The sequence below is a fragment of the Theobroma cacao genome, chromosome 4, assembly GCF_053813885.1.
Source record: "Theobroma cacao isolate CCN51 chromosome 4, ASM5381388v1, whole genome shotgun sequence".
NCBI lineage: Eukaryota > Viridiplantae > Streptophyta > Magnoliopsida > Malvales > Malvaceae > Theobroma > Theobroma cacao.
Genome location: NC_142642.1, coordinates 39,127,068 through 39,141,314, shown reverse-complemented (window position 1 = coordinate 39,141,314; position 14,247 = coordinate 39,127,068). Strand labels below are relative to the sequence as shown.

At 36.8% G+C, this 14,247-nt stretch overlaps 2 protein-coding genes across 4 annotated transcripts; both read right to left on the bottom strand.

Annotated features, from left to right (window-relative positions):
- Positions 1 to 253: 253 nt before the first annotated feature.
- On the bottom strand, positions 254 to 4,464 carry LOC18603380 (Protein phosphatase 2C family protein). Of its 3 annotated transcripts, none has more exons than XM_007035309.3 (4): positions 2,733 to 4,464; positions 2,169 to 2,300; positions 1,389 to 1,629; positions 254 to 777 (listed from the first exon to the last, which is right to left on the bottom strand). In XM_007035309.3, the coding sequence occupies exons 1-4, from the start codon at positions 3,642 to 3,644 to the stop codon at positions 761 to 763; spliced, it is 1,302 nt and encodes a 433-aa protein (XP_007035371.3). In that variant the 5' UTR covers positions 3,645 to 4,464; the 3' UTR covers positions 254 to 760. The 3 variants fall into 3 exon arrangements, with proteins under 3 accessions (XP_007035371.3, XP_007035372.3, XP_017975056.2); XM_007035310.3 differs by having other exon boundaries at positions 1,408 to 1,629; XM_018119567.2 differs by lacking the exon at positions 1,389 to 1,629.
- Positions 4,465 to 8,372: 3,908 nt separating this feature from the next.
- Positions 8,373 to 10,553, bottom strand: BUD2 (Adenosylmethionine decarboxylase family protein). The gene has a single exon (XM_007035307.3). It carries the CDS (start codon positions 10,015 to 10,017, stop codon positions 8,983 to 8,985), a length of 1,035 nt encoding a protein of 344 aa, XP_007035369.1. The 5' UTR covers positions 10,018 to 10,553; the 3' UTR covers positions 8,373 to 8,982.
- Positions 10,554 to 14,247: the final 3,694 nt, after the last annotated feature.

Genomic DNA, 14,247 nt, shown 5'->3' with positions numbered 1-14,247 from the left:
GAACTTGCTATATTCCTTGTAGAACTATAACCACTCCTATTAAGGAAAAGAAAAATAAAAACAATTTTTCTTTTCATTTTTTGTGTTAATAGAAAAGTTCAGGCAGACAGACAGGCTTTGGAATCCCCACAAAACCTAAAAAGAAGCCTTCTACACATTTGAGTAGTGTAACTTTCATCTTCAAGAGTATCGTGCAGCATTCAAAGCTTTGAACAGAGCAAAAATGAGAATACCACTACATGCATAGAGCATAGATCATAAAACCTGTTAATTTATCATTAAGTAGCTTCTGTACCATTAAAGTCATTCAAATTGATATCTCACAAGAAATTTACAGAATCCATCGTGGGCAGTTAGCAATCAAGGTATATCTCTGCCTCACCCATCATCCCAGCAGTGCTGGAAACAATTGAGATATCCTCATGGGTATGCTTTAGAGGCAATAAACTAGGGGAGGTTCTTCCTCGAAGATCTTGACATTAGAAAGAACATACTTCCTAATCCCCTTTCCATCATCTTGTGATCATCAACTCTGAACTTGCCAACAGAATTTCCTTGAATCTCTCCAAAATGGATCTTTACTCTACATGTTCGGATAACCAGATGCAAGATTACAGGCAGAAGGAGCGCACTTTTCTTCAACAAATATCATGGGGTTAACCACCACGTTATCAGCAACATTGGCAAAATGTCATAGGGCCTTGAGATCATTCACCATGAGAATCTTGTATGTGGAAAAAACAATTTCCCTTTGGTTCCTTTAAGCTAACCCACATCCTGATAACAGCCAAACAAAACTGTGTCAGTTTATAACTAAAAACTAGTACTTAATTTGCTCAATTAATATTTTTAAAGACGAGGTGCAACAAGATGAAGCAAGTATCTCTTCTAGAGAGATACCAACCACTATTGATTATTAAAAACCAGTCCACCCCACATACCTACATGTGTGCATATTAAAACGATGAAGATACACTTTCAACTTATTCCGCCCTATAGCATGTCACTCACTATTACTTGATGCATTTTATTTTACTGACAATGACACAGAAACCAAAAATCCTTAATATAGCAAGGAAGAAAGACGGTACAATTCCTAGGTTTTCTCCTACCTCTCAGGACATTTTTTCCCCTAATTGGTTTTATTTGAAATTTTGTCAAGGGTATAACCAATGAGTCAACCAACAGAGTTGGCGGACACCAACTCTTCCAATGGCTATATGTATAATAGTATTAATATACATATTGAAGAAAATCAGATGAGACAGGTAGCAAATCATAAAAAATAAGGGATGAGGCGGCTTCTGTCAGATCAACAAATCTAATAGCGGCAGTGAATGAAGAACAGATTACTCAAAAATATGGAAGGATTAGAAAATATTCCAAACCATAGCTTGAGTGACCAACCAATTGCAAAGGCCTCTGACGCATTGGTGATGGAACAACGATAGCTGCACTTCGATTCATTGAAATACTATGTTGGCAAGACTGCTGTATATCTGACAAACCACTTCTTACTGAAGCATAGGTTTCTGACTCAGAGACACTGGACACATCATGAGTTCCCTTGACTGACCTCATAATCATTGGCCTGTAATCTATTCCACTATCTGTGGCACCAGCACCCATCTGCAGGAATCCCAAGAACATCAGTTAATTGCAATGCAATTAATGAAGTACTAGGAAATAATGCCTACTTTGAGAGCATCAATAGATTACACAGAATATTTACAATTTCTTTTAGGCCAATGAAAATTTACAAATTAATATCACACATTCTATAATCTATGGCCACTAAAAAAGTCTTTTTAGATTAGAGCTTCCCTACAATTTTGTATTGGGCAGGAAAGTGCAAGTTATATCACTGCAAGGCACTATAAGCAAATCCATACTTTTTTTTATCTTTAAATCAAGATAGATTTTATGACTCTAATTCAAACTAGGATAATTCGATGCTCTTCTAAAAAAAAAAAAAAAAACTAGGATAAGTTGACATGATACTGCAAAGTGCAAAGTGGAACTTTCTGCTGAGCAATCCTAAAAGATCACACTTCAATAACTTCTGAGAAAGAATACATCACCAAGGGACAAAACTAAGCCATAAAGCACAATTTGTTTTTAAATATTGAGAAAATGAACAGCCAGAGAAAGATTTAAATAATTCATACATTAGACAAGTCTTTAATCTGTACAATGATGATTGTGATATCATCAGTCCGATTTTCATTCTCCAACCATAGTTTGTAGGATTCTCCAGCAATTGCAGCACATGCATCCCGGGGATCTGTGTATGCTGCTGCCTATGTGAAGAAAATTATAAATTTGTTAAGGAAATGCTCAAATAATGACTCAAATATCTTGCAGTAACCAGCAGGAACAATAGATTGCTACATCTAAGAAAAGCCACTTATACATATGAATGAGTTATTTTCATGATAATTTCAACAAGTGGAGAGATATAACAGTTCATAAAGCAAAAGACATGGGAAAATGCTTTTGCACCTTGCTTCATTTTTTAGCGTCCTTATCAAACTCCATAGTATACTATAGGTTTACAAACATCAAGTTGCAGGGAACATGCATTAAAGCCTTCTGTATTAAACACTCTGGCAGTTGCATGCAAAAAAAAAAAAGGCAAATATTTCTCATAACAGCAAACATTCAAAAGTCAACAGATGAATGACGGATATACAATAGTATAAACAAATGGGAAAAGAAGATAACGGTCATACCATGTTGACAACAATTTGGCTACGGAGAAACTCGAAAACTCCATCACTTGCAACAACAAAGAATTGATGATCAGGTGTAAGCTTAACAATTGACACCTCCGGAACAGCAATCACACCAATCTTCTCTGCTGTACCATCTCCTACACTCCTTGTAAATGCAGTACCCGGATACATCCCATTCGGAACCCACAACCTTGGAGGATCACCACCTTGACTTTCTTCATCACCCCAATTTTGAATATTAGGGTCTTTAAGACCTTCCACTTGATCAACACTCAAAACCCTGGCCCCACAAAGCTTAACCCTATCATATTCATCTTTCCTAAATGGTGTTTGATCCTGGGATAAATCCTCAGCCAAAATTTGATTTCCATCCTTGCGAGCAATCACAGCTCTTGAATCACCCACATTAGCAACATAAAGAGTATCTCCAACAACAAGGACAGTTATCGCCGTGGTACCACTCATAGTATCATCAATCTCACTATCATGTAACTCAGAATTTGTAGCTAAAAATGCTGAAGTATAAGCTTTTAAAGGATCATCCAACAATGTGGGATCATTAGATAATATCTCTACAAGTCTATCCTTGACAAAGTTTGAACATTGAGCACCATATTGACCATGTCCATCAAATACACCAAAGAAATGAACATTTGGGTTACCTTGAACCTGTATTTTCACACAGAAACTATCTTGGTTTTCCCTCTCAACTGTGTCTGGATAATAACCATGCTGAGTTAAGATTGAGTACTGCAAATTAAAGTTGTGAGATGGAACAGGAACTAACTCCAATGACCTTTGTGTAAGAATGTGTTTGTTAATGTAAGGCCTCATTTCTCTATGGTGATCTGAATCACCATCTGATGATGATGGGTATTTACTACAACACTTTCCATGAACACAACCCATGATTTCAAAACGGAAAGTAACGCAGAAAAAAAAACAAAAAAAGGGAAAAAATTTTCAAAATGTAGCTTACGTGTTTGTTAAAAGGCCTAAAAGAAACCGGATGTGAAATGCAGAGATGGCGTAGATGGAAGCAGTTTTAGGCGAAACTGGAGAAATGGGTTCTTCTTAAAGTTAACATTTTGGGTATTTTTAAAGGAAATTTGGCTAGAAAACATGCCTTAAAGAGAAGAAATTGGAGAGAAAAGAACAAAGGAAAACAAAAACCCAGAAGGAAAAAAGAGCTAATTTTTACGTGACAATGCAAACCAAGAGGAAGACAACAGGAAGAAAGAGAAGAGAGAACAAACCCTTCAACAAGCCAAAAAAAGAAAGAAAAGAATAAAGAAAAGAGAAGAAAGAAAAGAGAAAAAGCGGAACCCTAAATCAAGACAGGGAAAAAAGAAGCAAACATTTTGAGGATTCAGGGGATTCCTTCTTTAATTCAAGGCAAACCCAAAAAAAAAATTGTACTTAACTTGTCTTGAGAGAAAACAAGATCAGGGTCTCAAGAAGGCAAAGAAAGGAACCAATGAATGACCCCAAACAAGAATTTACAAAACAAAAAAAGAAAAAAGAAAAATGTAAACCCTAAAGCTGAGGGAAGTCGAGGGTGGGTTTGTTTCAAGTTCTCAACTTTCGAGAGAGAGAGAGAGAATATCAATGTGTGTGCATGGGTGAGCTTGTCCTTGCCCCGGGAAATGCAAAAACAAAGGAATGGAAATAAAAATGGAAAAATGCTGGTAATAAAAAGCTCATTTTTCGAGGAACAAAACAACACATTTCACACACCAAAACAATACTGTGAATGTGTGATGGAAACGTTCTGGTTTTAATGTATCACTGTTTTTTCTTTTTTTTTATTTTTGAGATTTCTATTTTTATAAATAAAATATTTATATATGATCGGGTTTATGATAAAATCTGAATACTACCATAATCGAATTTGAGTACCAGTATTCTAAAAGTGATATCCGAAATGTATTATAATTCGAGTTAGTAATAAAAATTTTATTAAAATTTGTCTCAAATTTAAATATAAAATATTTTAATTTTATATTATCAAATTACATATTTGTAAAAATTTAATCTATTGACATTTTTTGGACAGAAACGTGAACAATGCAACTTCTGGTTTTGTCATGAAAATTCATTAATTCTTGAGATTTAATTCAAGTACATTTAAAAATTACATTGAGTTATTTACGATACATTTAATAGTATATTCTTTTATAAATATAAAATAGGTTTATATTAAATGCATTACAAACATATATAGTATTTCTACATTATCATTTGCGTCTTATTAAAAATATATAAAATAAGACTTCATAAATATTCAAAAAAAAATTAAAATAAATATTTTAAAATTATGAGTATTTAATTTTTAAATTTATTTATTAATGAGGTGATAACATTTAGTTTGTTGATAGTGTATTGAACATATCGAATATAGACTCATTTAAAATGTACTTTCTAGAATAATAAAAAAAATAGTTAATTACAACAAAGGGAGACAACCACAACCCTTTTTCACTAATGAATTTCCCATTGTCACAATTCAAATTATGAATTTATGATCAACATAACATACACCCATCCTTATTAATCTTAATTAATACCAAATTATTAAATTCCAATAGAAATAAAAGGCTAAAAAATAAAATAAATTTCAATGAAGAAAATACAAAAGGAATAAACTATTTTTCTTTCCCCTTTATCACAACAGGTGTGTGTGCTGTCCAGTAGACAGTAGTATGATTTTCTGAATTAAAACTTATCCCTTTGCATACTGCAGTATACTTGCATGCATCCCAAGTATTCCCCTAAGTGAGGTTTGGGTAGGATTTTCTCAAGTGATACAATCAACAAGGCAGGAGCAATCTCCATCTGTCTTAAAGCTCATTATTTGATGGCATTAGGTAAGGTTGGTTGTAACTTTTAGCTTTGTCCCCTGATCTGTTTTGGAAGTTTCCTAACAATATTGAGAGTTCAGGACAAGGACTGCCCTGCTGCACCCCACCTGCCCTGAGAGAGTGTTTTCAAGCAAAATTCCAATCCAAAACTGCTTTTTGGGAAGAAAAAGAAGGCTTTGGGTTGGGTTAACATGACCTTTCAGTCCCACCAATGTTCTAGATTGTATTTGTTATTATCTTTTATCATACCTTTCCTTGCAGTATCTCCTTCCTTCCCCATTGATCTTGAAATTCTTTCTACTGATAAGCACCAGAAAGAGATTGGTTTGCACATCAATCTTCTTGTATATTTCCATTAACAAGAACCTTACCATACTTAAGTCAATCTCAAAGGATAAACTTTCTAGTTCTATTTTTGCTGCCATCCTTATTTACATTGACAATAATCATTGACCAATGAATTGCAGCTCTAGACCTCAAGATTCAATGCTTTGATTTGCATCAGACATTAGAAAAAGTAAACCAGCATGCATAGACATAGATCTGCTTATTTTTGGATTTTCAGTTTTTAGGAGTTAAATGAATCTAAAATCATTATCCAAACTCTATCCGACTCGTAACGAATAATAATTTGACTATTTAAATATTATCAAAATTTAATTATATGATGCTCTAATTTTATTTAATCAAATTAAATAATATAAACTATCATTCCTAAAATGTACCACACTAAGTCCTTGCCCTTAATTTTACAATTTCAGAGCTGGGAAAGCAAAAAGCTCAAAAGTGTAAGCTATGCCAAGCTGACACCTTGCAATTTATAAAGCTATAAAGTTACACTACAGAACTTTCCAACCCCACTTTCCAAGAAAGAAAAATTGGAATAGAAACAGTAAGGCAACTCATGATTGCAAAATTGGTTGAAATTGGAAATTTTGTTGTTTAATTCTGCCTAGTGACAGGTAATTAATCCCCACTAACTTTGTGATAGGCTACCTGTTTAAGTCCTAGAGGTTTCTGCTGTTCTCAGTGTTCCCTACCAAACCAATTTGTACCTACCATAACAACAGTTATTCAACATTGCTCAGTTATTTAAACTTGAATCTGGTATGGGAATTCAATTTAGAAAGGGCATTTAGCTAAGAATTTTCTTTCTGTTACCTGATTTGTAACATCCAAATTGATGAAGTTGAAGCCTGGGGAATACCAGCAACAGAGTCTGGAGATCAAAAGGGTTCCTTCTCCTCAATGTGGTAAGCAAATGGCATTATTTAACCACCATATTTTAACCTCAAATGAATCTCCTTTACAGTCAAAATCATTAGATGAAAAGTTCATGATTTAGAATGGTTTTAATGAAAGTTTTCGTAATTGAATTATAAGTTAATACGACAATCACGTATTTGTGGAACATGACTATCATTATTAAAATTACATTCATATTTTTATGTTTTAAATTTAAAACATTACGTACAGATATTTTCTTGTAAACCATACATAAATATATGCATACTCTTACTTGAAAGCCAATAGTTTGCAAAGAATAAGCTTGTCAAATTGGATTTAACAATTTTCTCTTGAAAAGAAGGTTTTAGTTACTTACTATAGCCTTGTTAACAAATTTTTTTTGTAGGGAAAAGTCCCTGGAAAAGGATTCTAGTAGTTCCCTTTTCAGACCAACTAGTTAGTGCAATCAAGACTTCACCTAGGGTTACTGCCATATATTATACACAGCAGAAAGACATCAACAAATTTCTATTTTGTTGCCATTTAATTTAACATTTGAAATAGAGTTAAAAGCCTGTCTAACAGCAGGAAAAGCCCACGCTCAAAAGAGACCATGTTGCTTGTTGGGGTTAGAAGCAAGCCCAACCTACGTACAAACCTATTTAATCCATTTTCCACTGACTAATAATCATAAACTCATTTGACTCACTAATCATATACAGAGTTGGGAACGTTGATTGATTGAAACCTAGGGGTTCTTTCTAAGAGGTTGTCCCTACTTTCTAAGGCCAAAAGAGTGGGAAAAAGGGTCTTTGGAATAAGCCCAAATCATTTCCTTCATGATCAGAACCACCCAGTCTCAATTTCTATAGACAAATTGGAACTGAATCTTTCTTTTTGTTTGGATAGAATGGAAAACAACTGACTCTTTTTCCATGCATTGCTACTTGCTGGTTCTCAAGTCCCCCAAGCCATCTACAATGGCAGCCAGAAATTGGCTTTACCTACCATTTCTGAATAGGCCCAGTTCAAGATTTAGACCCCTCAGAGGGCTTGGGCCTTGCTTTTTGATTATATCAGAATGATGGTAGCGCTCTAGAGTCTCGAGTCTAGAGAGAGTTTGGAGTTTCAATCTTACCAAATGGTCATGGCAATTTTCAGTTGCTTTGCACAATCCCTTTGATGTATAGCAGTTTCAATGCATTTAGCAAACCAGCAATGGCATATACATTGGAAGCCGTTGCATTTGTTTTCTTTTTGTGTTTATTTTTTTTCTTTTTTTATCATAAAACCAACAATTTCGAATGAATGATATTACAATCACGTGTAAATTATGTAACAAAACGACAAAAAGCTATTTAAAAATTTTTTCATTACGATAAGATATGTGGTGTGGTGACTTCCACGCGAGCTACATAATCATGGTAAAAGAAATTTTCCAATTCATTTGTTTCAACTTAATTTTCGTTCGAAATTGCATGAATACGATCAATTCGATGAACCGATATAGCATGAAATACATAAAAGTGGGGAAAAGAGAGAGAAAGAATGAAAAAAGAAGAAGTGTGATTTGTTTTTCTTGATCACCTAAAAACATATAAGACAAAGGGAGGGAATGGAATGGAAAAAGGAAAAAAGAAAAGAAAAATAAGGAAAAAGAAAGAGGGGATGGGTGGGAAATAAGCAAAAATAGAAAGAAAAGTTTTCATTTAAACCTCAAAAACATGAGCAACTTGTTTTTTTTTTTTTTTGGATATCTCCCCTCCACTACACAACCTCAAAAATCTTTTAGGCGTGACAAGCCAAAGTGGGGTGCATTATCATGGTGAACCCAATTTCCCACATCTCCCCATCCCCACCTTTATGATTCTGCCACGTCATTGCCTCTTCCCCCCTTCCACTTTTTATCCTTCTACTGAAGTCAACCCCACATTCATCACCCTTTTCAACCAATGAAATCTCTCCACATTATCACATCTGTCTTTTTTTTTTTTTAAACCCAATACCCAACAAAAATATGATCATCCTAAGAATTCCTTTTGCCCCAACTAAAAACCTAGACTTTCACTGTTTAAAAGTTTTAAACCCCTCCCCCATTTTTTATCTACCTTTTTGTTTTGGTTTTTTTGTTTGGGTTTTTTTGTCTTCTTTTGCCGGAGTTATTTCCGGCGACACGCCGTGAATGTTTGGAACACAATGCTACCGGCGGCGGGGAACTCATCCATTGCACAACTCCGGCATTTGAGTCCTAGGGGTTCCATGGCATGTGCCACCCTTGTCCAAACTTCGTGGCTATTGCATGTTGTTGAGATGGAGAGTGTGGCTGGCCTGAAAACTTGAACAGCCTTCTTCAGGGTTTCGACAATGTCTTGGTCGTCGTAAATGGACCCGACGCACTCGAAGCTAGCGTAGCTGTAGCCGTCTTCAGGGGTGACGTGGATTGTGGAGTAACGGTCACCGTCAATGCCGTTCATGGAGTAGCCGCAGGGGTCGAATGCGAAGTCGCAAATGATGGCGCCAGGGTTGATGTTGTCGATACCTGTTAGCTCTGTCATTTCCTTGCCAGCCGAGTCCCCTGTTTTGCTATCCCCTGCCCGCTTGAAGAATTTACGTGCGAGGAGGCGGTCGAGTTCCGTCATGCATACTTCGACAGTGAAGGTGACGTCGGGGGCTTTCAAGGCGTAGCGTGGCATGTGGGTTTGGCCACTGGCTGTGAAAACGTGCCATGAATAAGAAGGGAGTTTGGAAGGCATGACAGAAGCTTTCCTATAGCAGAGACTGTTGGGCAGGTTTTCTTCGATGTAAATGACTTCTTCCTTGAAGTTGGTGTGAGGGAAAGGTTGTGACTTGGGGAAAATGAAGCTGCCTCTGGTGTACCTACACCCGCACAAAGTCAGGCCAAGCTTGTTCGCATAGTGGATTAATGGACGGATGGATTTGAGCAGTTGGGTGGTCCCGCAGGTTTTGATGATGATCTTCGTAGGGTAAACGAAGAGACTGGATTCCGATAACACGTAAGCATCAAAGAAATGGTTCCCGACGGCTGATACAACAGTGCATTGGACAGCATGTAGAACTTGCTCCAGTGATTCCAAGTCGAGCAGCCTAAGCCCCATGTCAATATTCACCGGATCATCCCCAAAGAAATGGAGCTCTAGGCGCTTCTCAAAGCCTTCAAACCCTGAAACAGCCATTTCTCAAAACCTGGACAACAAACAAAACACAACACCCAAAGACAGAAACTTGGAAAAGGAGATATACTATTGAATGGAAACGGGGAACCAAAGACAGAGAGAGAGGTTTAGTTTTATGGTGTGTGAGGAACTACAGGTGAGAGAGAGAAGTGGGAGGTATATGGGATTTTATAGGTGGGTTGTGAGAGAGAGAGAGTGGTGAGCTGCAGGGCAAGTGAGAGAGAGAAGGGCATGCGGGTGAGGCAACCAAGAATCATGATTGCAGGCATAATGAAGTGAATAAGATGATGATATGTTGTATACAAATTTCCTTTTCCTTTCTTTTCTTTTTTTTTTTCTTTTTTCTTGTGTGTATGTATACGCAAGAGAGAAAGAAATCTTTCATGAGACAAAGGATGCAAGTAAACGGGATATATGCCCACGCGCATGCATTTCAGGTTCTTGTCATGCACTCACTCTGCCAGCTTTCCAGTCAGTTCCAATCACTATTCTTCCATTACTCATGAGTACCAACAATGAACAATGACCCCTTTAGCTTATCTCTTTATTTGTGGAGTAGAAGATGCCATAACTTTCATAAACAAAAGAAAAAAAAATACACTACCCTCCTCCTCCGACTACTTACTATACTGTATATCCTTTCTGATACAAATTTTTTATACTCGGAAGGAATACTGATTTAAACCCTCCCAACAACTTGTTCATATCAATTCTAACAGTATCAGATTTGTTAAATTGTTCCATTCTGATGAATTTGAGTGTGATGAGATTGTGACGGAGGAACGAACTAATGAAGCATGGAAAAGGAAAAGCATTCGTTTTCTGATAAAGTGATTATGCTGATCCATTCAAACTTGTGTTCATTGAATAATTCAAGGTACTGATTTAAAGATGATGATGTTGGGGGGGGGAAACACATATACATTTGGAGGGACCAATATAGTCATAGGCATAATCCTGCTTGTCCATGAACATTTCACTGAGAGTGATTAAGAACTTTGTCTCAGATTTAGTTCACATGCACATATGTTGTTATTGTACAAACACTCCTTCTGTCGGCTTTCATTGGTTTCAAGTAAAACAGATAACAATGAGTTCGCAGTCACTGTTCCTGCTCTGTTTTTTCACTTCTGAAAAAAATTGGAGGACTTGACCAGTTTTGTCTTTGAGAAAGTACTGTTCACAGGCAAACTTTGATTAGCCAACAAACTGGGATTTTCGCATGGGATCATCAAATCATTGAAAACCTTTTTGGGAATGTGTTTTATTTAATTAGAAAATTAAAAAAAAAAACCTGCCAAAATGGGAGTTGAAGTCGAGTTGAAAAAGAGCAAATTGAATCCTTTCCATTAAAAAGGGGGGTCATTCAAAGAAAAAAAGAGAGAGAGAGAGAGAGAGAGAGAAATCTGACGAGGATTGGGTCAAAACTCATGGAGGAATTACTGTTTATAAGTCATTCGCATGGGCGTTCTACAAGAACCAGCAAAATAATGATAGGCTGGACCAAATGTTTCTATGCAGGACAAACAATCATCTGCCTTTGCAAATGAGAAATGACTTGGGTTGGATTGGGGTGAGCCTAATTTTTTCTGTTTATAGATGTTCTCGAGTAGCAGCCTATAGGGTCAGGAAGCAAACAAGACAAAACAGGACAAGAAACAGAACAGAACATCAACACAAGAACTTATTGCACCAAAACTAAATCTACAAAATGAGCAGCCCCATGAGGTTACACCATAATTTTGAGGAAAACCCAACATCTCAAGCATGATAAACGATCCATTGAAGTGAAAACCATAGTAGGAAAGAATATGAGAGCAAACTGGTTAAATGGACAGCTTTGTCCATCCCAAAGAAGGCATATGCTGATTAAGAAAAGCTAGACGTGCCAAAATATCATCAATATTACAGGGTAAAATAATAATTATGCAGAACCACAAGTCTGCAGAGGGAAAAAAAAAAACAAAAGGAATCAGGCGTGGCAGCTAAATAATGAGAATATCCTTGAATTAGGGGAGGCCCCCGTTCGTGAAAATCAAAAGCAATCTCGCATCATTTTTATTCTCCATGAACAAAAGAAAGAAGAGAATTTTCATGTAGCTTGGGGGCATTATCATCATTTGTTCTTTCCTTTTGCGTTGCTTAAATGCACTCTTCTTAACCATATCCCCTAATTCAAACAGGAGCAGTTCTTTCTAAACGCAACAGTTTTAATCAGTATCACTTTTTTTTGGAGTTATGAACAGGTTTAATTATGCCAATGATCATCATTTTCTTGTCAAATCTATGACAACTTTTCTCTGTTAATGCCTCAGTTTGTCCTAACATCACTTGAAAATGTTGTAATACAAGTATATCCTCATGGTTTTCTTCAGTCTTCTGCAGTTCCCTGGAAACTGCAGATAGTATAGTTTCCTGTATGATTATGTTGTTGTTTTGTCATTGTCATAAATTATGGTTCTTTGATCATTTAGCAGAACAGAAAGTTGAATAGGGTTCTGTTGTAGCTTTAATGAAGATTGAACCCTAGGGGTAGCAAAAAAAACATTTGTATTAAAATAATGGGGACGAATGGGAGGTAATTAGTGCTTGGTTTGGTTGGGTTATGGAAGTAGTTTCCTAATTGACTTAAACTACCTTCCTCATGACAATTTGCAGCCTCTCTTGGCTTTTAATTTAAGACTTTACACCAAAGATTACAATAATAATTCAACATGATAAAGCTCCAAGGAAGCTTCCCCTCCCAGAAGTATACAGGACAGATACATGAATAAGCAAAATGAGGGGAAAAAAATACACAAGGAAAAGGAAAAAGGGTACTCAATTCAACTCAACTGAAACCCCATGATTATCTCAAAAGCAAGCTGGTTAAGAGTTGGGAAATGGTCCAAAGTTTAAACAGAGTGAGTGAATATGAAACTGATGGTAGGAAATACAAAGGGAAAGGGGTATATGACAACAAAATGAAGACAAAGGGAGAGGGTGGGAGAGGCAATGATGGAAAATGGTGAGTTTAGAATCAAAATTTGCAGTTTTAAGAGGAGGAGGAGGAGGGAATGATTCAGAATGTATGCGTCATGAATAATCTTATGGGTGGCTGGCAGCCCCCATTATGACCACAATCCCACATATTGAGCTGCACGCGCACCCACCAAACTCAAGCACACAAAAGCCCCCAACCCAACTCTATGAAAGAATGAATGTTCTTTAGGGTTTTTTTTTTTTCTTCTTTTTGGTCTGTCTCTCTCAAACACAAAAATGGTCAAACACTTGCAACAATAATACCCATACATTTGAGATCAAATCTTACTTAAAAAGTCTCAAACTCAACCAAAAACCCTCAACAAAATCCCACCTTTTACATCAAAAGATGCAACCCCAAAATCTTGCTTTGTTAGGATGTTAATTTCTCTTTTGAAAAAGCTTTGGGTAATTTGAATGGACAAAGAAAAGGATCTTGCCAAAAGAGAAAAAAAAAAAAAGAGAAAAGAGAAAACCCAACTAAGGCCTAATCCTAATCTTTTGGTCCCACTTTGTTACCTTTTTAACCTCTCAGTCTCACCCCTTTCTTCTTCTTCTTCTTCTTCTGCTTCTTCTTCCCAAAGAACCCAAAATCATGCAGCCTAAGCACCCCATGGCTGGGTCCCGCGCATCAGTTCAATGTGCCCCCCGACAACCACCGTGGCCTGGCCCCATTGCAAACTACACATCATCTAATGTGTGCCCTAACATCTTGGCATACAAAGGTCCAGCCTTGAATTCATTCTTGGGACAAACAGTCCCCACGGGGTCCTTGGTTGTTCAACATCTGCATTCTTCCTGGGGCATGGAACAAGTTGCCTTTAGCCGCCATACATGCTTGCACGCGCACCCATTGCCACACATGTGGCAATACTGTGCAAGTGCAATCCCCAAAGATTAATGGGTAGTTCCTCTTTTCCTCCCTTTGGGAGCACTAATGAATGAGTATGAGGCTTTGCTGAGTGCTACTGTACCATGCGCACAAAAATTTTGTTAAAATTGTACATAAAAGGCCCACCACCTCTTCGTTTTTTAGGATGTGCTGCCACTGTTCTGCTTGATAAGATAGTGCCCAAACGCTTTGAGAGCTTTGGGTTTTCATTTTCATGGGATGCATCACTTTCAACTTGTCAAGCTGCTTGAGGGGGGGAAAGTATGTATATCAGGGATTGAATGGTTTTAGTTCTGAGTTAAGTCTCCATTGACTTC

Coding starts and splice junctions, on each gene's coding strand:
- BUD2 (XM_007035307.3), bottom strand. CDS start 10,017: ATGGCTGTTTCAGGGTTTGAAGGCTTTGAGAAGCGCCTAGAGCTCCAT.
- LOC18603380 (XM_007035309.3), bottom strand. CDS start 3,644: ATGGGTTGTGTTCATGGAAAGTGTTGTAGTAAATACCCATCATCATCA. Junction 2,301..2,732: donor GCCAAATTGTTGTCAACATG/GTATGACCGTTA, acceptor TTCTTCACATAG/GCAGCAGCATACACAGATCC. Junction 1,630..2,168: donor AGATTAAAGACTTGTCTAAT/GTATGAATTATT, acceptor GGATTCCTGCAG/ATGGGTGCTGGTGCCACAGA.